The sequence below is a fragment of the Sceloporus occidentalis genome, unplaced genomic scaffold (assembly GCF_023333645.1).
Source record: "Sceloporus occidentalis isolate IW3139 unplaced genomic scaffold, rSceOcc1.0.p SCAF_5, whole genome shotgun sequence".
In the NCBI taxonomy this organism is placed as follows: Eukaryota; Metazoa; Chordata; class Lepidosauria; order Squamata; family Phrynosomatidae; genus Sceloporus; species Sceloporus occidentalis.
This window is the reverse complement of record NW_028316985.1, coordinates 54,660,418-54,684,912: the sequence shown is the minus strand read 5'-3', so window position 1 is coordinate 54,684,912 and position 24,495 is coordinate 54,660,418. Positions and strand designations below refer to the sequence as shown.

Genomic DNA, 24,495 nt, shown 5'->3' with positions numbered 1-24,495 from the left:
GTACCTCTTAATGAAATTGTGATATGTGATTAATTAGAAAAGATTAAAATGTGTACAGGGTTCACAGTGCAGTGATGTTAGCTTAAACACTTTGCTATGTATTTTCAGTCATGGAGATGTCTCATTCACAGAGTCACCATGAGTCAAAGTCGACCCAAAGGCAGCTAACAAATTATATTGGAGACATCACCTTCAGCCCTTCATTTAAATAATAATCTTCTCAAGGAAGATATGACATGTAGTAATAATATATTGAATCTGTATTAGCTGCTATGAAATGTTAGCTCAGCTCTTTGTTGTTGGTATCAGGAATTATACTTTTAAGCTGAATATAGGGGCAAAATACACAGTCTCTAAATGCGAGCTTCCTTGGAGGTCTGGCATTTAGATGCCGCATGCCCCAAGCCACCCAGAAAGCCGGCTGGCTGCCCAGATGTGGGCAAGTTTCCAGGTTCTCTAGCAGTGCAGTTTATATGCTGCACACCACAGAAAGTGCTGTAAAGCCATGGCGGGGTGGGATAAGCTGGCTTTTGGGGCCAGCAAAAAGGTGAAATAGGGCCGTGGCATCCAGTTGCCATGGCCCCAATACAGCTTTCTCAAGAGTGGCTTCAAGCCACCCCTTTGGGGCAGTTTGTTCCACCCCATAGTCTCATAACAGATTAAATAACATGGGCAAGCTTTTTATGTTGTGTACTTTTTACAGTCTTCTTGTTTGCATGTGCAGAAACCCTAGAACAGTGATGGTGAACCTTTTAGGGGCTGTGTGCCCAAAGTAAAAGGTCTTCTGCCACCGGGCATTACCTAGTGCTGAAGCAGGACTTCTTCCCTCTGGAGGTGGTACTTCTGGGTTGGTACTTCTTTCCCTGCCCTCCCGGGCCTTCAGCTGCCTCTCCAGAGACCTGGGTGAGGAGGGAAGAAAAGGAACAGGCACCTGCCTCTTATTCCCCCCCCCCCCACACCATTCTTGATCTCCAGCTGCCTCCAGAGAGGCAGCTGAAGGCAAGGGAGGATCTGGAAGGAGGAAGAACAGGCGCACACCTCTTTCTCCTCCTCGCCCCATACCATCCCCAGCCTTCAGCTGCTTCCGGAGGCACGAACCTTTTCCTCCTTCTCCCCTCCTCCTTGCACCATCACTGACCTTCAGTTGCCTCTGGAGAGGCAACTGGAGGCCAGGGAGGGTTGGGAAGGAGGAGGGACAGGTGTCTGCCTCTTCCCCTTCCTCCCCCTGCACCGTCCCTGATCTTCAGCTTCTTCCAGAGAAGCAAGTGGAGGCTGGGGAAGGTTGGGAATATGGAGGAACAGGCATACAATTCTCTCCCCCCCCCCCCCCAACACACTGTCACTGTCCTTCAGTTGCTTCTGGTGAGGCAACTGGAGTCTGGGGAGGGTTGAGAAGGAGGAGGAACAGGCGTGCACTTGTTCCTCTTCTCCCCACCGGTATGTGCTGGGGGAAATTGCATCACGTGCCATCTTCAGCACCTGTGCCATAGGTATGCCATTCTGGCCCTAGAACATTTGAAAACAATTTATTTTTTAGAGGGCTATTTTCAGAATTGAGTGAGGACTGATGATGGAGCAATTTAGTCTTTACCTGCTAAACATGCCTGCCAGGAAGCTCTCTTGCCACAGATACAAAACTTTACTTCTAGGCAGACATCAGGCTGAGGTAAAAGCATAAGGGATTCCACAGGGACTGAATGAACTTATTAATCTTTATCAATAGAATAAAGGTAAAATCAACAGAAATATGAAAGCTTTTAAAACAAGTTATTCAGTGTTTTTACTGTGCATGTTTACATATTTGTTAGTACTGTATATATTTATATCTGTTTTGACTACTGTATGGTGCATGGATAAGAAAAGGCAAGTTACAAGTCTTAATAAATATTGTACTGAACTTCCTTGAGAAAGAAGTATACTTAATTTTGAACAACGTAGTTCTTTTTCATGCAAAATGAAAAGACAGCAATTGTACAGATATAAAACTGAGTTATGGATTAAACTATTTTACTTCAAATGGTCATAATGATTTTTACAGTGAGAATCATTTGAATAGTGATACATACATGGAAATGAGGCAAAGCTGATAACTATATCTTTAATGAATGGCTTTCTTTCTTCTCTCCAGAGAATCATCACAGTAGGAGTCAGTGTTTATGAACAAAATCTATTCTCTGTCCCTGCCCTGATGTGTGATTTGATCTTGCAGTATCAAAATACCACGTGCAATTATTTCTCCTGTCTCTTAAAAATATATCCTTATGTTTAAACAGGTTTTGTGATGGTTCAGCTGTTCCTTATTTTGTGATATCAAGATACTACATACAGTCCGCCCTCTGTATCTGTGGACTTGCTATCCATGGATTTGAGGATTTGAGGGGGTTATGGAAGAGGTGGAGGGAGGTGGAGGAGGAGGAAGAATGGAGAAGAGGAGGAAGGAAAAGGAGGATGAACAGTGCAAGTGCGATGGAGGGGGTAAGAGGAAGAGAAGAAAGGTGGTGTGGAAGAGGAGGAGGAGGAAGAAAAAGGGGGAGGAAGAGGAAAGAAGAGAAGGAGGAGGAAAGCAGAGGAGGTGGGGAAAGGAAGGAGGAGGGAGGAGGAAGTATGGTAGAGGAGGAGGAGGAGGAGGAGGAGGAGAGTGGAAGTGTGGGGTAGAGGAAGAGAGGGAAGGAAAAGGAGGAGGAAGAGTGAAGAAGAAGAGGAGGAGGAGGAGGAAGAGCCATGACAGCGGCGAAGGGGAAGGAGGAGGAGGAGAAGGGGGAGGAGGAGGAGAAAGAGTGGAGGAGGCAATGAAAGCAAAGAGGAGGAGGCAAGGAAGAGGAGGAAGAAAAGGTATTTCCCTCTGCCGCTTGCTGTGGTGAAATTGATGAGGCTGGGTTCGGGCAGGGGGCAAAGTACCACTGTTCATAATGGTGACATGGTTGAATGCATCATTTAAAGAGCATACCTCCAAAGTGACCTAAAGCAGCTTTATTTTGGCCTGTCTGTTCAAGGCCCAAAGTCTTCATTTGTATTTAATGATGCGAGATAGCAACCATTGGGTTGTGATTAGCAATTGATTACTTTTACTATTGGTCTTGTTGATCAGTTGACCTCCTCACACTGTAGACCAGTTTTCTTATATCCCCATTGTTTTGGGGAAGGCTTTTCATTCCAAGTCTTATTGGCTGTTACTGTAGTTCCTGTTTTCTGTCAGGAAACTACCCTAACTGTAGAACCTTGTGGTAGTAGGGAACTTCATTGTAGTAGAACTATTACTTTGGATTATTAATTCCCAGAATTCTCCACTCAGCATGATTTCATTAACAGTAATTAGGCTCAGTTTCTCTATGAAGAAAGATACCAAGCAAGAGAGTGGAAAACAGTACTTCTAGAGCAGGTGTGGTTTTTAGGGCAGCGGGTTCCTACCATTTTGGTGGGTTATAATGCTGATCTCACTCAGGAGTTCATGAGGGTATATTTTTGGGGCTCAGCCTGCCCATTTCTATCAATCTGCTAAGTACAGCATACACTCATTCATACATAGAACTGACATACAGGGAGGAGAAGTTTAATCCTTTCATTTATTTTTTATGGTGTCCTCTTCATGATGGACATGTTCCACTAGCATGACTGCAAAACATCAGCAAAACAGCAGATTGTTGGTGGGGATTGCAGTTTTCTTGAAATGTCTTGAATATGCTTTACATGAATTGGTTCTTAAAAGAGAAAGAAATAGACATGGCAGTGCAAGGAAGACTATTTGTTTGGCTTTAAGGTGTGGGTATTTATCGTATTAAAATATCTAGCTGGTACAAAAACAATTGAAAAAGCTGTTGTGCACCATCCATTTGTTATTTCTGCACTTTGCACTTGAGCAGTGAAAATTATAGGATTTTCAAGGGGATTTACTTTCACTCTGTTGTGTAAATAGAAGATCTACAATTACTAAGCCAGAGTGGTGCTGAGAAGCTAAAAATGTGCTGTTGCAACAAGATATCCCCAAACCAATAACAGTAAATCCGGTATCTCAAATTAAACCCCATACGCTTCATCCTAAAGCACCATGGCTTGTTACATTTTGCTTTCTTTTGAAAAGCCTGCTGACTTGTTATATCTCATAGTCCCTTTTAGGCAACTTCATAGTTTTTTACTGTGTCATTTATCAGCTGTGCTGGCAACATTTTTTATCCTCTTGTCTCATGTCTTAGATTGTTTGGTTGACTTGTCATTCACTTTGTTGTTCTTTCAAAGCCTCCAAGCAGTATCAGGCAGATTCTCTCATTTCTTCCTTTTGGAAGTAGTCTTGGAACTTGCACTCTTCTGCTACAACCCAACTGGTTTGTTTTTTCTCTTCTTTTTATTGATTGTCCTAGGGACCAATATCATATTTGTGCCCATTAGCTACAGTTGCTTCTTTCTTTCGTGGAAACCTACCACAGACTGGCAGCACATGTCTGATGCCCTGGCATTAGTTATGGGCCACCACTCTGAGTACTACTGCTTTACTTAATCTTAATGTAGAAGTCTACATGTTACATTGTTTATATCCAGCGAAACTCATGCTAAAATAAAAACCAGTTACTCATAAAGATGCTGCCACATTCCTTATTTCATCCCCTTTCCTTCCATCTTTTTATATTTTAGAAAGTGATATAGGGGGAGTATATTGAATGGTGGCTCAGCAGTTAAAATGCTGACTCTGAAGATTGAAAGATTGGTAAGTCAGCAGTTTGAGGCCCAAGAGCCATGTGATGGAGTCAGCTGCCACCACTAGTCCCAGCTTCTGCCTACCTGTTTATTGTTTATTTATTTACTGTATTTATACCCCACTCTTCAGCCACAAATGTTCTCAGAGCGGCGTACAGATAGTTAGATGGTTCCCTGCCGTCAGGTTTAAAATCTAAAAAAAATGACACAAAAGGTGATGGAAATGGAAGTGAGGAAGAGGAATAAGTCCAGCAGTTTTTCTCTCCCTCTGAGGGCTGGACCATGGCAGTTGGACTGGAGGGAGGGCCATCTTCTTACTTTAGGCCAGGTCTCATGGAGCTGGGCTTATCTTTTCACTCCCTTCGAGGCTGGATGGTGTCAGATGGCATGGAAGGTGGGCCTTCTTCTTCAGGCTAGGCCTGATGGAGCTGGGCCTGCCTTTTCACTCTCTCCAAGGCTGGATGATGTCAGATGGCATGCGGGGAGGGCCTTCTTCCTAAAAAGCTAAACCTAACAATTTGAAATCATGAAAAAGTGCAAGTAGATAAATAGGTACCGCTTTGGTACCTATTTGGTGGAAAAGTAATAGTGTTCTGTGCAATTGTGGTGGCCACATGATCACAGAGTAGTCTTTGACAACTCTGAATCTTAGGCTTTGTAATGGAGATGAGCACTACCCTCTACAGTCAGTCATGATTAGACAATCTTGTCAAGGCAAAACCTGTACTTTTAAATAAATAAATACCTTGTCTTAAATACTTCATTCATCATGCTATAAACATATATTCCACAAGCCATTTTATAAACTTTTTTTCTGGAAAAATAAGGCTTCATGGAGGTGGGTGGGTTAATGGAACCCTACCCCCTTTTGCATTTTTCTGTCCCTTTCACCCTGGTCTCCACAATTTAACCCTTGTTCCTTATGACTGAGTCCTGTCTACTCAGATTGGTAGTAGCTGTCCAGGGTTTCACACAGAATGTGTTTAGAGCCCTACCTGGAGATGCCAAGACTTGCACCTTGAACGATATTCATAGAAAACATGTGCTCTACTACCACTGAGCTATGGTCCTTCTCTCTATTGCATGTCTGGCACAAAGCCCAGAGCAAATAAATTTTGGCAATAAATTATATAAGGAATGTCATGTAATTATCCAGATCACTGGGCCATTATGTCCAATATTGTTTGTTCTGCTTGGGAGCTGCTTTCTTGGAGGTCACTGATAGAGTACTTTACTTGTGAAGCTACTTAAGATCCGTTACCTAATAATTCCAATGGTTAACGCAAGACATTATCCATATGAAGTGTAGATTCTGCTAATTAGCTTTGACTCCTCTAAATATGTTTAAGCCAATAATATAAGTTTTATGAATATTTACTGTGTCCAGCAGCTTTTCTAAGAGTAGGTGTCCTTCATACTTGTTTTTAAAGAATTTCTGTTGGTTGTCAACTTAACTGAAGGGAAAACATGGCTTGGATCAACTGTATGAGAAGTTGTTCAAGTGGATTAATTGGGACATGGTATACTACTACATTTTTTTGTCTTTCAGTCTGCATTTTATTTTATTTGCATTGCTATTATTATTATTATTATTATTATTATTATTATTATTAACTTCCCTGAGTAAATGAATGATTGTGATATAAAATGCTTAAAGAAATAAGCAAATTGTATTGAAAAGTCATCTTTACTTAGGAAAATCTGAAATGGTTGAATTTTAATTATTTTATAAACATGGTCCTGGATTTGCCAATTCTCCGATTCTGTTTTATGGACTGAAATGTAAAATTGAATCTGCCAACATAGTTATGTATATACATAAAGGGTGACCCATTACTACTTATAGTCATTCTTTTCTTGTGTGGCTTTATAGCAGTGCCCCAGAAATGGCAGATTGAAAAGTTTTCACATGTGTTCCATGATCATCAGTGTGGCATATATCCAAACTTGATTGGTAAGTATGAATAAAGTGTTAGCTGTGAAATCATGACTTTCCTGATAGTGATGCATCAATAAGATAGCTTCCTTCAAGGTAAATGTCGTCATACAAAAATAGATTGGTATTATCTGTCATGTGGATATGACCTTAGAGAATGCCATTTCATATCAAGTCTTTCATTTCTCATGAAATGTGGTATGAAGACAGATGAATCTCTAAATCTATTAATCTTTCTAGAACAAGCAAATTATTATAAGTTAGAAAATACTATGAACTTATTTTAGAGAAGGACTTCCGTCCCTCAAAAAAAAAAAGGAAACTATGGCAACTTGACACCCCAACCATTGTATTTGTGACTTGTGGTTGCATTGGAATAATCAGCACAACTTCAAGAGACCATTCTTGTTTAGAGAAGGATGTCTAGGAGAGAATGTAATGAGGTTTCCATAGGGCCTTTCAGCACCATTAAACATAATTCACATAGTATTTCCTGGTTTAGTGAAGAAATGGTTGGAGGTGCAGAGTATTCATTGCAGCCTTAAACAGTGGTGCCAAACTGTGCATGCTCTGCTTTTCAGTAAGTGTGTGTGTGTGTTAGAAAACAGACTTGTCCCCAGAGCATGAATTAAGCTTGCAGCACATAATAATACACAGGTTCCTGTCCCAACATTATAATAACATTAAGAAATGGTTGAGAATTGGTGGCTGAAAATTCTTGAAATTCTAGGCTTTGAAATCAACCTATCCATCTACTCTTGGCATTATCTTGAGTAAATCTATATTTAAAAAATCTTGGCAGTAAATGAGACTAAGGTGCAAATCACACTGGGAATTGTACTTTATTGTGGCACTGGAGCTCATTGACAGAGAAAGCTAAATGTCTCAGAACACTATAGTTTCCAGAATACCCTAGCATTGAGCCAGGGCAGTTAAAGCAGGCTCAAATTGTATTATTTCTGCTGTGTGTTTTGAACATAAATCTGTATTTTAAAAATCTACAGTCTGCTTTGCCCTTATTTAACTGTAATAAGTAGATATACTGTAGATAAATCCTGCTTCTTACAGTGCAGTCCCATGTGTGTTTACTTTATTCAGAGGTATGTGTTAGAGTAGTGGTTCTCAAACTGTGGGGTGGGAATGGGTGGTGGGGAGGGTGGGTTGAGCTTACTCAAGGGGGCTGTAAGACCTGGAGGCTCTGATTCCTCCTCCTCCTCTTCCTTTTTCTCCTCTGCTTCCAAAAGGGGAAGAAAAAGGGCAAGGAGGGTGCTTGAAGCAGCTGCCTCTGCCCAAGGGAGGCAGAGAATGATAGCAGGGAAGCTCACTGTATCATGACCTCTGACAAGGCTCATTCCAAGCTACTGTTTTTTCTTCCCCCACCCATTCCATTACTGCCCTAGTTCTTGGGATGAGACACTGCTGCATTAATATATTCCTGTATATCTGTGAATATACATGAATTTGCAAATGAAAATATGCACACTAAACAAGCAAATATTTTTATTCATATACTATATTGAGGGGGGCATAATATCTGCATATAGAGGTAAAGGGAATCACAAGGGTAACAAGTTTGAGAACCATTACCTTAGAGTGGTTAATAGGGCTGCCTTTAAAGAAAGTGAGAAGTACACTGTAAACATGCTGAATCAAGTTGGTTATAGAGTAAAATATTCAATTCTGTGTCTTCCAGTCACCCCTACTAATTTTAAGGTTAAAGAGTAGAAATTAAAATAAAGGTGTGTGATTGGATGATAAGGGTAATGGGAATTTTAAATGAGATAATGATTAATCACATGACTTTGATAGATAAGCTTCTGTTTACTTGAGCAGCAATAGCATTATGTGGTCAATCTGTGGACCATCTAGAAGCTGCCTCGGCTGTTTGCTGTGATGTGCTGTGATGTGCTGTTCATGCTGGTGCAGAGGAGAGGATCTTGTCAGCAAAGCAGAGTATTTTTCTTTTTGCTGTTGATCACTTTGTAAATCTGCATCCAAAAATAAAAGCAGCATCTTCAAAACAATGTAAACATTTGACTGAAATAGCACTTTCCCCTTTGCTGTGATATTCTGAAACAATTTAATTCCTCCTAGTATTTTCCTTTTATGCTTCTCCATTTAACTTGGTACAGGTTTTTTTCCTCTTAAGAAGGCTTAGTGAGGCTTGCTCAAGTTGTACTTTTCACTGTAAAAGTTTCATGAGTTTAAAATGTATTTAAAATTCTTGTTTCTCTAAATAGATCTGCAAAGTAGTATATTTTGTTTCACACATGTATTTTATGTTGCATTTTTAAACAACAGGGAACCCTGGTTTTAATTTGGAAACCACAACTGTAAGTTGTAGGACATTGGTATCCAGTTGTAAAATATCTAGCAGTGTTCCAGACAGTTATTTCCTACTGCAACCATATTCATAGTGGAAATGCAGTAATCACTGACACGTTGTTTGTAGCTATAGAATCCTCATGCTCTATTAACTATGGTGTTAGGAAAATGGCTGTTGGCCATTTTCCATCCTGTTGGTACACTTAGTGTCAGCATTAAAACATACACAGACACAATCACCATTTTTGGAAGGGAATTCTCTTCTCTGAATATTTTTATGATTGCCAAATAAGTGTATTTCTTCATTTGATCAATGTCTTATATACCATGTCTTTTGCACATTACGTACTGGCAGTGCAACTGAACAATAGCAAGAATCTGGCTCCCATTTCTGCCTTTGTATGCATTCTGTCAGTGTCATTCTTTGATCTAACATAGACTGAAAGAGAACGAGAGTGTCTATTAAGAACATCAGGAATGAAACAGAGAGGAAATATTTATGTGTGAGTACTGCAATATGTAAGTAGTGCAATATCTTCCTCAGTTAAAACTTTGAGAAAGATGCTTCTTCAACACATGATGAATCAATGGAAGATTCAAATGGAATCTTCTAGGTATTGTTTTAAGGAAAAACTGTTGCTCATAATGTCAATACTATTTATGCTTAAAATATATTTTCAGATCAGTAAAAAAATAAATTCATTTTTCTGTTCATCACTGAATGATTTGATACTTTTTGAAATCATAAAAATATGGACAATGGATCAATACTATAAAAATGTAAAGGATATTAAGTGTATGCATACCAGTGTATAAAGACTTAACAGGAAAATAGCTTTTTGCAAGTATGGAAGCTTAACTACTTGAATACAACAACAGATTTTTCTTTTAATTTAGAGATTTTTTAAAAAAACTTCATCTCCTCTTCACCCATAGTTCTTTCCTTGCTTTTATAACCTTGGGACCTTCAGAACTGACAGTATTTTAAGCATCTGTTATGTGAAAAACTCTCTCGAAAGTTACCTGTTGTTTATGCCATTTAATAATAGAAAATACATGGTTGCACAATAAGAAGTAATAAAAAAGTCCACAGTAAACTGCTATTTTTCCTTGGGGTCTCTAGTATGCCACTTGATTCTGACTGAAATAATGATAAACAGATATAAACTGAAATCATCTAATCTGCATTGAATTCCACTCTAAGGACCAAACTGGTGGCAGAAGACTAATATATAGAATTGGGTCTCCAATTTTGACTATAGGAGATATTTAAAGTACAGCATGAAAAAGTGCTTGATGCTCCCTCAGAACTGGTTTCTTCTCCTGCTTTGCTCCTGGCAGGTGTCCAAGAGTGGAAGAAGCTAGGAGGGGGAAATACACAGCTATTTTCAAGTGGAAAAAGAAGGGCAGCAATACGTTTACTTTTGTCTACCAGACCATACATACTGTAGATAAATTGCCGTAACATGTTATTTTATTGATAATTTGGTATGCTTCTGAATTCTAGTAAATAGGAATATGAAGGGGGTTGTTGTGTTTCATGGATGAGCTTCTTGTAAGTCTCTCATAAGTATCTGGTTGACTATTTTATGAGCAAAATATTGAATTAGATACATAGATAGTTACTTTGATCCAGTATAAATGTGTTTATGTTCTTATGACACGATCCAGGTTCTGTCAGGTCACTGTCATGTCTGAAGCTGTCCTCAAAAGACTACATTAATTATACTTTCAATATAAAATAGGAAGAGGTGGATTCAGACTCAGAACCGACCCATTGAATCAATGGGAGAAGTTAATAATCATTACTAATTTAGGTCCCACTGATTTCACTTTGTCTGTGGCTGGAGCCAAACCCATGATTATGTGCCCACTTAAAACAGAATTTAATCAGAGCAAAAATATACATTTAAACAGATTAATACATTGCACAAAAACAATGAATAGCATTTAAAGGGAGCTTTAGAGATTATTTATAACTATAAATAATGATATATCTTGTGTTGAGAAAAAGGCAGGATATAAAATAAATAAATCTGAATCCTTTTCTTAGGAATTATGTAGTCAGTAGCAAACTTCTGCCAGATTTCCAGCAAAAACAAATGTGCCACTAAAGGCATAACTTTTAAAAGTCTGTATTAACTTTCTTTTCTATGGCTTAATATGAATCTAAATGTCTCTTTGTACTAAGGGTATTCCACATTCTTTTCATGTTTTGACAGCTGTCTTTCTTGCCTTCCCTATCTTGAGGATATCTTCTCTTAGCCATGCAGAACAACTTTAAAATAGGATTGTTTCACATTTTTAAATTGTTGGGTATGTTCCAGAGTAACTTGGTTAATCTGCACATGGGAATCAAAGTGTTTATGTCCCTTAATTTAGAAGATCTTCACTGCTTGTTCAGCATGTTCAATTCTCTTGGATGATTCATTAGGAAAGAAACATAAGACACGTGTAGCTGTTGCCATATCTTTTCCAAGGGAGGGCCATAACTTAGATGTAGAACACACACACACACACACACACACACACACACATATATATATATTTGTATGTTGTTGTCAAAGTTGACAACAGCAGGCTGATGTCGAAGTTGATAACATGATCTGACACAATTTAAGGTAGCTGTTCGCAGGTAGATATGTAAAGTATGGTGCACAGGCACGAGTACATAACAGGCAGTTATGTATATTCACAGGTAAGTGTAGAATAAAACCTGTATAGCAATTTCAAAGAGGCATTCATAAAACTGCAGAACTTTCCCCACCTGAATTTCTTTTGTTTTCTGACACAGCTATGAAGTTTCACTGTAAATTATTTCCACAATTACTTCCCAAAAGGGGGGAACTTTGTGCTGGTTCATCTTTTCAGTGTGTAGTCATTTCCTCCACAAGAAAAGCTGGGAAATCCTTGTTGACACCAGAATGCTATGCATACTGCAACACTTCTGCACTTGCAAAAGATTTCCAAGTTGATAATGAGCTACCAAGACTGGAAGCTAAGAAAACTGAAATGGTAACACATTTCAAAAGGAGGAATAATTAACTGATGTAGTACAACAGATGCTGAGGAAACCATGATACTTCTGAAACATCTTGCTAGAAATCCTTCTTTCTTTTTTTTAAAGGTGAAAATCAAAATAATTCCTCCTAATTTCTGCACCTGCATTCTGGGATTTGTTGTCTTTTTGTGAGATACTAGAGCTCTCTTATAGAGAATTCTTAATTTCCCTGTGTCAACTGCAAATCACAGGATTCTGTAGGAAGTTACCATGGCAGCTAAAGTGGAATATTAGTTAAAGTGGCAATTGAAGTGTGAAAGGGTCCATGATGAACACAGGTAAAATGAAAAAGTGGAATCTTTTAAAAAATTATTAAGAATAGTTTAGTCACACAAGTTAGACATTAAGCAGCCAAGAAATAAAGGGGAGATACAGACGGGCAGAAAGCGGTGGCCATGTGCCAACCTTTTGGAGACCACAACAGACAAACGCTGCAGCTTCCACAAGGCTTAAACAGAACCCGTTCCCGGTGGGTTCTTTTTACACCACACACGGGACACCATTAGTGTACTCACATGCAACAATGATATCTATGTGATGCTGCGCTGTTTGGGCACTGTGCCACGCAGATGTCATTGTTGCACGTGCCGTGTAAATGGCGGCACTCCAAGATGGCAACCATGGTGTGCGGTAGGGCTCTGGAGAGTGCAGACACTCTGCTCTCCCGAGCCCTACTTTTGGTCCCAGGCTGGTGCAAAGTGCCGGCCTGTACTGAGCTAAAGTTACATTAAAGGAACAAGTGATACATCAGTTTCTTCTTTCCTGTAGGAATTGAACCTATTTTTGTTTGTTTGTTTATCCCTAGTAAATCACTGCCCCATGTTGAGTTGGTTGGTTCTCTTGAAACTACATCTCTGACCATAGAGAAGTTGCCTCTCATTTCTAGTGTGCATGTTCAAAATATTGCATGTTTGGTATACTAATTGTGAGCCCATTCTCCATAACTGGACCCTTATGTAGTCAAAAAGGCATCATTCCTTTACTAGAGGAAGGAATCACTATGCTTAGGGCAACTGCAGCATTTTCAGACATGTGGAGGAGGGATCCTAAAATGGGATGCCAAAACTATCAGTGAGTACTGTTAATGTCAATTTGGCATGGGATTCTTACTGACTATTGAAAGGGAAATGGAGAACTAGTGAAACGGAATAGAATATCCAGGAAAATGGCATGGTTGGCTGGAGCCTTTAATAAAACCTTTTATTGCTGGTCCCACCCTTGATACAAATGACTAAAACCCTTGTTCTTTCACACGATCATAAACATTGCTGAATATGGATGTCAGTTTCAACAGTTGTATAACATTTGTAACACTTTTTTAAAAAAGAAGAACCACTATGATTAGTTTAACACAAAGCGAAGAATACCTTTCAGCATATCTATAAGGAGCAATGGAGGGAGATGGCAGATTCACATAGTGAGCATGTTGTGTGAACGTGGCTGTTATAAGTAACAAAAGAATCCAAGTTTTCATATTATGTAGTATTAAGAAACAAACTGTATCAAACCAGGTATGGTGACAAACTATGCAATGTACATCTTTTAAAATACAGGTGTATGCATAAGTAGAACTTGATGCTTCAATAGGAAGCATCAATATCATTAAGAAACTATCCATACATCAGAAATCAAGTCATCATCTATTATCCACCTCTTCTGCATCATCAGCTGTGGCCAAAGTGCTTATAGAACAATAATGTTCAGATTCCACAGCGTTTAGTGAGATACTCTTATTATTTAATATATATTTTATTAAATATTTGTAAGTCTTTCAGCGTTCTCATCTGTTTGGGATTCTATTGAGCGACAGTAAACTTGCCAGATGTTACTACAACAATATTTTGAATGAAGTCTTTGCCTGAGGTGATAGTATTTATGATTTCTCCCATCCAATGTAGCCAAACTAACTCATAGGAAATAGAAAACAGAACAGCAATAAAAGTACTAGTACATGCTTTGCATACAACAGATCACACAAATAATTCCAGGTAAGACAGATGAAAAAAAAAGAAACAGTTACTGCCTGTGAGTGTGATTGAATCTCCTACTTTGGAGGTTTTAAATAGAAGCTAAATGGCCATCTGTCAGGAGTGTTTTGATTATGTATTCCTGCATGGCAGGAGTTTGGACTTGATGGCCCTTGAGTCTCTTCCAGCTCTATAATTCTATGACTCTATGATATTAGGCTAAGTGGGCCAGTGTTCTGACTGACCTTTATGACAATGTGTGATGAGGTACCGTATATACTTGTGTACAAGTATAACTCAAGAGAAGGTTTTGGTGCCTAAATCATGGATAAATTGAGGGGAAAACTTCACCACCACTCCCCTGGTGCTGGAGGAGAAGGTTTTAACATTGGATTGAAAAGGGAAGGAAGTGGGGTGTTCAATGAGGAGAGAAGGCTTTAACATCAGATTGAGAAGAGAAGAAAATGGAGTTAAATGAGGTGTTTGTTTGATGGGGAGAGTGATGCAAGATTTTTGCATTCTCATTTCCCCTTCTGGATAGATGGGGATTTCCTGCATGCAAACTCCCCCCCCCCCCCGCTCTATTATTCAAACTAACCATGTGATTTAGGTCACTCCCCCTTTGGAACTAACAGACACACTCTCTCAAGGTTTTCAACTGAACTGTTGGTGTTTTCCATTTTCCTCCTTTCTCAACTTCCTTTGGAAAGCTGGTAAGATAAAGATTACCTGAATAAAGATTCTATGTGAACTATTCACTAGCTAGATTAGGATATACGGTGCACCCTTGTTTTATGTGGGAGATCTGTTCTGGAACCCCTGCGTAAAACAAAAAGCATGTATGCTCGAGCCCAATTACAAGTAATGGGGCTTGTGCTTGTGGTGTCGTGTGGTGGCAGCGGCATGTGCGTGCCATTGTTTCTTTCAGCACATGGCGCTGAAACAAGTAGCGTATAATGCACCTGCGTATGACACGGGTGCACTGTAATTTTTATGTATATATAGATTAAAGCCATTCGTAAACTTTTCTTTGAACTACAAGCTACTTGTGTTGTTTTTGGAGTCACTCTTCATTACTCAAGAACACATTTTGGCTACCCTGATAATTTAAAGCTAGACCCTAACAGGCTTGGCTTGGGTATTTTTGATATTTTAGTTTCCTTACTAAAGGAAATTTAAATTACCCTACAGAAAGAAGGCTTTAACATCGGATTGGGAAGGAAAGAAAGTGGAGTTAAATTGAGTGTTTGTTTGGTGGGGAGAGAGATCTGAAGGAGGAAGAGGATGGGGAGAGAAGGTTTTAATATCAGACTGAGGAGGAAACAACCTCTTTCACACACATACACACAAGCACTCCCTGCCTCGGCAGCTCGTTCAGAGATCACTTCCAGGTAAGGAGAGTGGGTCGGCATGGAGCTTCTATCAGGACCTTTTGAAGCAGTATTACTGTATTGACCCATATATAAATTGACCCAGTATTTTACGGTCACTTTTGGGGGCATATTTTTTTTTACTTATATTTGAGTACATACAGTACTTTGTTAAGTGGAAGGGATCTAAGAGTCCAAGTAGACCACAAATTGAACATGAGTCAACAGTGCGATGTGGCAGCTAACAAGGCCAATGCGATTTTAGGATGCATCAATCAAAGTATAGTGTCTAGATCAAGGGAAGTAATAGTGCCACTATATTTTGCTCTGGTCAAGTCCCACCTGGAGTATTGCGTCCAGTTCTGGGCACCACAATTTAAAAAGAATGTGGAGAAACTGGAGCATGTCCAAAGGAGAGCGACTAAAATGGTGAAGGGTCTGGAAGCCATGCCCTACGAGGAACGACTTAGAGAGCTGGGGATGTTTAGCCTGGAGAAAAGAAGGTTAAGAGGTGATATGATAGCCCTGTTTAAATATTTGAAGGGATGTCATATTGAGGAGGGAGCAAGCTTGTTTTCTGCTGCTCCAGAGACTAGGACCTGGAACAACGGATGCAAGCTGCAGGAAAAGAGATTCCACCTCAATATTAAGAAGAACTTCCTGACAGTAAGGGCTGTCCGACAGTGGAACACACTCCCTCCGAATGTAGTGGAATCTCCCTCCTTGGAGGTCTTTAAACAGAGGCTGGATGGCCATCTGTTGGGGATGCTTTGATTTGGATTTCCTGCATGGCAGGCGGTTGGACTGGATGGCCCTTGCGGTCTCTTCCAACTCTATTATTCTATGATTCTATGTTTTACACTGAACAATCCACATTTCAAGCAGCCTCAATCAAAGCAAAAGAATGGGTAGTTTTTCCACACAGGAAGATGTACAGTTGATTGTACAACAGCAGAGTTTTTTGATCTGTAGCAGAATAGTTGATCTAGTTCTGCATATGGCATGCAGTATGGATAATTTAGTCCATTTTGCGCAGAGATTAATAATGATAAGTTAGCATACTGCTCTAGAATTTGATGCCTTTATAGGAGGATTTTTGCCAGGAAAAAAAAGGAGACAAAAAATTGTATGTTACAGAGAAATGAATAAACCAGCACTAAATTTTGACCAGGAACAAATAATGATGTCAAAGGTAGTCCAGGCATAAATTTAGAGTAGCATTTTCCATTGCACCCTGGGAAAGATGGATAAGGTGGATAAACAACATCTGTGTAAACAATAGTCAGGAGGACACATACAGAGAAGCTTTAAATCTAGGACACACCTGCAGCAGGTGGATGTCTTGCAAGTTATTTCTTTTCTTTTTAGTTATGCACACTCGATAATTTCAAGGTAGCAGGGCCCAAGGGCTTTATGTAATTGGGTAAGCAAACTGGAAAAGAGCCTCTATTTTAGAATTAGCGAGAGTCCAAATGTGATTTTATGTGACATTAAAAACATCATTCTGAATCATTTAATACTGGCTAGTATTGCACTGCTGCTTTCAGTTCTGTATCATGAGTGTGTATCATGATGTGTGTGTGTGTGTGTATGTATGTATATATGTATGTATGTATATATATATGTATGTATACACACACACACACACACATATACAGGTTAAAAATAAACGTGTGCAAATTGTATATTGTTGAAGTACTCATGGAACAAAAATGCTTTTAAGTGTTTGAAAACATCCATAGTTTTTTGTGGGTTTTTCAGGCTATGTGGCCATGTTCTAGCAGAGTTTCTTCCTGACATTTCACCAGCATCTGTGGTTGGCATCTTCAGAGAACACTTGCCTGGAAAGGAATTGGGTGTATATATTGTGTGACCTGGAAAGGCATGAGTGATTTGCAGAACAATACACATGCACATCACTCCTGCCTTTCCAGGTCACACAATATATATAACCAACTCCTTTCCAGGCAAGCATTCTCTGAAGATGCCAGCCACAGATGCTGGTGAAACATGAGGAAGAAACTCTTTTAGAACATGGCCACATAGCACGAAAAACCCACAAAAAGCTTCTTTTCACTGTTTTCTTAATGTTTTTATTGTTTGCTGCCATGACAGTGTTTTAGTACAGCCTGTGATTTTTAAAATAAAATCTTATGGGATTATTCAAGTTTGTTTGATTATTAAATGTATGCACTGCTTTCCCACCAAATGGCACTCAAGCCAGTTAACCACAACAATAGAAATACAAGAAATAATAAACACAATCCTATCACAAACAGAAAGTAAAAGGTGTTTTTGTTTTTTGTTTTTTGTGGGGTTTTTTTTGGAAAATTACATTTTAATATGATGTTAGAATTGGCCCAGAAAGATAGTTTGCAAATAATGAAATAAATAAAGCAATCAATGGTGTAAGTCTGTCTCTGTTTATAGATAGCTCCCAGAGCTTGGTATTAAAGAGATGAAGTAGGGTACTTACTTGTAATGAAATAACTTTCTCTGTCTCTGGCAATGAGAGTGTAATGGAGCTACATTTCAAAAGTGGCATAACAAGTAGGAGTGAAATTATCTTATTAGTATAAGGAGTTGTAAGGAAGTTGCAATTTAAGGGCATTTTCAGAAATTCCAGTGAAAATTTTTCATCTTTCATTTCATTCTCTTAAACAATTATGGTGCTTGAAGACTGAATGAGCAGCATAGGTCTCTCTCAAGGGGTAAGGAGGAGGGGAAAAGATGTAGCACATTGGTAAGAAAACTTGTCTGCATGGGTTGTTGTGTCCTAAAGCATGGTATCTAACAACAATCATGTTCTGCCACTATTTTATTGCATCTTTTTCTTTCCTCAATATGGAGATTTGCAAATATGTTGGACTACTGCGATTAGATTGTAATATTTGTACACATCTGAAAAGTTCCAGTTTGTGGCAGGCAATGTAAATTGTCAAAATTTTTGATGAGGCCAATAACAAAATGGTGTAATGTGTAAACAACACTTTGAAAATTGTTGATTTAAAAGAATAAATTGGAAGCTCTTGATTGTTGTGAGTCATGTGTTGTTGTAATGTGATTTCAAGTCATTTCCAATGTATGGCGACCATAAGATATACCTATCATTCAGTTTTCTTGGCAAGATTTATTCAGAGGTGCTTGTAAATCTCCGAGTCTAGAGCGTGTGACTAGTCCAAGGCTGCTTAATGGGTTTCCATGAGCAAGCTGGGTGGCAAACCATATTTTCTGGAATCCGAGACCAGTACTCAACTCACTACATTGCACTGGCTTGTTATTGTTCTTGTGTGCCTTCAAGTTGTTTCAGATGTATTGTGACCCTAAAGCGAACCTTTCGTGAAGTTTTATGGGGCTGTGAGAGTGTGGCTAACCCAAGGTCATCTAGTGGGTTTCCATGGCAAAGTGGCAAATTAAACCCTAATCTCCAGATTCATAGTCCAGCACTCAAACCATGATGGCCTATTACTAAATTCAGGTTACATGTGAATGATACTGTGTTGCAACCTCCTTTCTATGCCTTGACGCTACCTTTTACCTTTCACTTATAGAGGGCCCCTTGTCAATGATATCTGCCCAGCGTCCACCCTTTATACACTTTCCCTAAATGTATAAGGGCTAGGGTCCCAAGTGTTGTCCTTTTATAAGATTAATATTTTAGGTAGCATGTTTGTCCATGCCTGCATGGTTTAGAATTCACTCAGGCAGAGGCTTCTGTTATAACAAATAAACATTAACTTTGTTGAATAACGTTTAGCAAAAAAGTAGCTTAGGTAGAATAGTTCAAACGTGGTATGGTTACATTAATATAACAGTTGCACTCATTTCACAGTTTCCTCTTTATAATCTACAATACACTTTCTCTCCCAGTCAGTATCCTTATCTGATAGTATTGAGACCCTTTGTTATGCTACTGTCTTGTTAGACTACCTCTCTGATTTTCTGTAGGATCAGTCAGATTCCCTATCTGACCCTTTCCCTAGAACTCTCACTCAAAAACCTCCCCTGAACTTGAACCTTCCTTCAACTTCAGCTCCTTTCTTAAACTTAGCTTCAGTCCCCCTCACACTCAGTCTTACTCCTACCTTTTATATCTACTCTTTCCCCTGCAGTCCCTCCTTCACAATCAGACTGAACCATAATTGGTTGTCAGGGAACCACGTCTGTCCAAGGACTCCATGACAGATATGTCCTTACAAGGAGTCATTGGATCCTTCACTTCAGATAAAATTTCCCCATGGTATAATTTACTTCCAGGCCCAGAGGACTACCTATTTAAAATGCAAACGTTCAGCTTAAGAAGGGAGCTAATGTTAGCCAAGTTCTAGCTAATGCCCTCCACAATTTGTGATGGCCAATTAGCTGAGCTCCCTTATTCCCCATGTGTTCTGGATTAAGCTGAGGACCTCCTCCAATATATGTTTAGTTGTCCTTTGTCAAAAAGAATTAGAAAGGTGGGGGACTCATGAGTCCTAGTATTGTCTATTAAAAATAATTATTACATCTTCAATTTCTTAATGGCACTAACTAAAGCCCATGCAAGTTGTTATAAGGCACCACCAAAGTTTGAGGTTTTACTGCCCTTATGGCTTTATTTTGTACATACAGTGGGCCTTTGGTATCTGCTGGGGTTTGGTTCAAGGAGCCACTGTGAATACGAAAATCTGTAGATGATCAGTGGTGTGGATGATATACAATGGTGTAATAAAATGATGTCCCTTATATAAAATTGCAGAATCAAGGTTTGATTTTTGGATTCCTTTGGGAATATTTTCAAGCCATGGCTGACTGTATTTAATTGTTGCTGTAGTATTTAGAAATGGTGCTGGGAATGTTATATTGTCTTTTAACTGTTATTTGTCATTTGTATAACTTTGTTTGTACACAGTGATGACCTATGGTTATGAGCAATTAAACCTGAGCTGACTGAAGTAATTAATTATGAATGGCAGAATACATTGTTAACACATTATTGGCACAGTTATTGTTTAAATTGTTAAAACAAAATATGACTAAAATTGCGTAATAACTAAATAACTGTATTTGAAGGGTTGAATCTCAGATGTGCTTTGGTCATGAAGATTGTGTAGGTAACTCATCATCACCTATCTTCCAGTAGTGAACTCTCATATTAAAATAAAATTCACAGATAAGGAAATCAGTAAACTACTATGTCTGCTCTTATGGATGCTAGGTTTTGGTAAATTTACAACTATTTGAACTTGGCTAGCACGGTAATCTAGCGTGTTACCTTTTCATGGTTCTCTAGTGAATGATATATAATAAAACTTGAAACAATGTTACAACATACCAAGACTTTCAAGGCTTGAAATATGGGAAGCAATGAAGCTAGAACAGAAGTGCATCTAGTAACAAAAATAATTTGTAATATGTCTTCCTGCTAAGGAACATAAATTAACGTCTTCATTTTTGCACTTTTATGTGGGAAGAAATAAGCCTAATGGCAGTGTATGGATTTTACTTAATTGTTCTTTTAGAACAAAATATATGCCAGTTGCTTGTTAAAAGTACATTTCTTTCTGCTTCTAGATCTGTTAGCTGTGCCCAAGCATCCGTATGCTGCTATGGAGAACTGGGGACTAAGTGTTTTTGTGGAGCAGAGGATACTACTGGATCCAAGCATTTCTTCCATATCTTACTTACTTGATGTCACCATGGTCATCGTACATGAGCTGTGCCACCAGGTAGGAGACAGTTCTTCAATTTGTGAGCATGCAACACAAAACAGAGTAGCATTTCCCACAGAATGTTCTGTCAGGAAAATAATTACTGAGCTGCTCATTTCTGTTTCATTTCTGTTGCACAGAGGCCCATACACTGAGCACATTAATTGGGGAAACTACTGTGATGAATAGCAAGAAATTATTTGAGTGTAATAAACTTTATAATGTTAATTGAAAGCATTAGCATCATTTCCATTGTTTCATCTTCATGGAGCAGGTATCAAATCAATATAATAAAGCTTTTCTCTGTTTGGATAGATTTTAATGGACTTTTGTCTTTATATAGTTGACTGTAGTGATAGTCCCTTGCAATGATTTGTTACAGCGCTATCACAGTCTCAGACTGAGTTTCATGTTCTTGTCAAAAATTGCATTGGCTGAAAACAATTTGGTAATCCTTCTTCTCTCCATGAATAAACTTTGGAAGCATTTTCCCCTTTATGTTTCTGTCATGGTCCTCTGTTCATAAATGATGAATGTCTTGCCTCTGTGTGTACTGAAAGTCTTAAATATACTGGGACACATTGTAGTAAAAAAAAACCTTTACATTTATTTTTCATTTTTTTCTCTCTGTCTTCTTACTGTGATGTAAACATAGAACCATAGTTGGAAAGGATCCCAAGGTCCACCTAGTCCAACTGCCTGCCAATTCAGGATTCCACAGTTAAAGCATACTTGACAGGTAGTCTTCCAATCTCTCTTTTAAAACTTTCTCCAACTTTTCAAGGTAATCTGTTCCACTGTTGAACAGCTCTTGCCATCCAGAACATCTTAATATTTACTTGGAATCTCCTTTCTAGGAATTCGAATGCAGTGGTTCTGATCTTGTGACTGAATGTTATGTCAACATAAAAAAACATCCCATTGATTCAGTAGGTCCATGTTGGTTGCAGCTATCAGTTGGATTTAGGCCATCATATTTTAATTGCAGCTCCCTCATGTCCCCCCGCCACTGGTTCTTCTGTCTTTTTTATTTCTGCAAAAATCCATTGTGGAGGAAAAGATGGTACAGCTGCACAATAGGTTTTGACTGGTAGAATACAGAGTGGTTGTACACTCTGTACTGTATCCATAGAAATAGGTTTATATCCACAAAAGCTCATGCAAAAATAAAAGTTAGTCTTAAAGATGCTGCCACTTTACATTTCTTTCTCTACCCCCTTCCTTCGTTCATCCTTTTTAAAGCGCGTAGAGCTATATTCCATCCCCTCATGGCCTTGTAGTATATGTTTACTATCTCAAGCCATCAAGAAAGAAAAGAAGGACCTACACTGCCATGGAGCCACACTTTGTAGTGGCCACTGATAGTGACTGTCTTTTTTCTTTCATTGAACTGTAGGAGAAACATTTAATCCACCACAAGTGCTTCTCATTATAGTTAGGTACCTTTAATTGGGTACCTTTGTTGCTACATTTTAATTGTTACAAGTCAGTCAAAATGCAATATATATTGTCTTAATTGGTTAAGACAACCAAAAATTCTTTTTGTATCATGAAAAACAGAGCTTTTCTCACCTCCAGTATAAAATGCAGTAGATTAGCATCTCATTAGTTGAATAGACCAGGATGTTTTCCAGTCCATTCAAGCAACACAGGCATTATAGTGGTCTACTTTTAACTGTTGAAATGTGTCATGTCACTTCAGAACATATTCCACACCTAGGTAGAGGTTTTTACTTCCTCTAGAATGAAATAATTCATTACTGGGCTTTTTATACAGCAGCATCCAGTGGTGGAATTTCATTGGGTGAATAGTGAGATTCAGTGGAAAGTGAAGTGGGATTACAGTCCCATGCAGACCTACAACTAGCTCTGGGAAACTATGCAAAGCTGGTTTTCAGGTGGTGTGGAGGGCTGCATAGGATGGAGAGACTTCTGAAAATTCTTCCAGTGGAAGATTGGGTCTGACTTTAAATTACATTGAACCTAATCTTATACATGCACACTCAAAGTCAGGGATCACTTGCCTATTAGTATCAACAAAATGTCATTCTAAAGCAAGGGTTTTCAGCCTTTGGTTGTTTGTATGTTTTAGACTTTAGCTCCAAGGATCCCTGACTATTGCCTATCCTGCCTGTGTTTAATGGACTTGAATATTATTTTCTAATATATTGGGGGAAATTATTTTCTCATTAGCCATTGGTTTTGGCTGTGTTCCAGTTTTTCACTGTCCAGGGATTTGTCACTCAAGAATATGAATATTCAGGTGCTACAATAAATTGTATCAATAAAAAAATGCCAAACTATTTAACCTTTTAGCTGCCAATTCAGAGGACCATGCAGATTTGGTATCCCTATCATTTTATCCCCCCCACCCCACCAAACCAGTATTTACATCACTCATAGTTTTATTCACAATTTTCTTGCTAGATGTATACAAAGATATTAATATGACCTACTGGTATAAGAAAGAACATTATCACATCTATACCCTCCAGAAATGAAAATACAATTGGCCCTTCCCTTACGTGGGGGATCTGTGCCGGACTCCACCACGTAAGGGAAATTCTGCATAATGTCAAGCCCCATTAGAAACAATGGGTCTCATTCCCATGGTGTGCACCTGGCACGCGCCCCATTGTTTCTCCTGGGGCTGAGAGAAGCCTTTCCTACACAGCTCCCAGCGTATGCTGGAAGCCGTGTACAGCACGCCCACGTATGATGCGGGCGCACTGTACAGTATAAAGGAGTTGAATAATCTTTTACCATTTATTCTCAATGTACTGTATTATTTTAATGAGTAGTGATCTATTATTTTTAGGTTTATGTCTTACTGTTGTTCTGGAGACATGCACACATACACCCACACTCACACACATATACGTTCCTGATATATTTTAGAATATCCTTGGCATGGTAGACCTAACTTTTATGAAACTGTTACATACTAAATATGTCATACAGTTTATCCTTCACTAATCCAAAATGCATTTAACACCTATAATTTGAAGGTAGAAGGATATACAATAATTAAATAAATATGTCAATTTGATAGCTTCATGTAATTTTTTAGGCTACCCATATTTATTATAGTTTAAATAAAACAGCAGTAACCCATTTAGCACATTTTGAGAAAATTGTAACTAGGGTTTTCATTCAATTACTCACATTGGGTATTAATCTTGTTTATTGACGAGATGCACATATTTTTGCATAAGAATAGCTCAGGAGTGGGATACAGAAAAAAATATGGTCACCTCATGTGGATACCACATGTTTGCCAGATACATACAAATTCCAATAGGCACCATCTTGGAAGAGATTTTCCCTTAGGAGCATGAGAGAAGAGGAACCGCTTCTTCTAATGTATGTAAGCACATACTTGACATATATAAGATTCATAATGACTTACCTTAAAAATAATTAACAATTTTAAAAGCATTCTAGCTAATGAATCAGAGGC

At 38.7% G+C, this 24,495-nt stretch overlaps 1 protein-coding gene across 1 annotated transcript in view; it reads left to right on the top strand.

Moving 5' to 3' along the window:
* The window catches only part of LOC149312169 (thyrotropin-releasing hormone-degrading ectoenzyme-like), a 298,564-nt gene that overhangs the window by 125,391 nt on the left and 148,678 nt on the right, over nt 1–24,495 (top strand). The window contains exon 5 of the mRNA XM_089524096.1: nt 20,899–21,053. Within this exon, the coding sequence (XP_089380222.1) occupies nt 20,899–21,053 (155 nt within the window). The remainder of the gene's footprint in view (nt 1–20,898; nt 21,054–24,495) is intronic.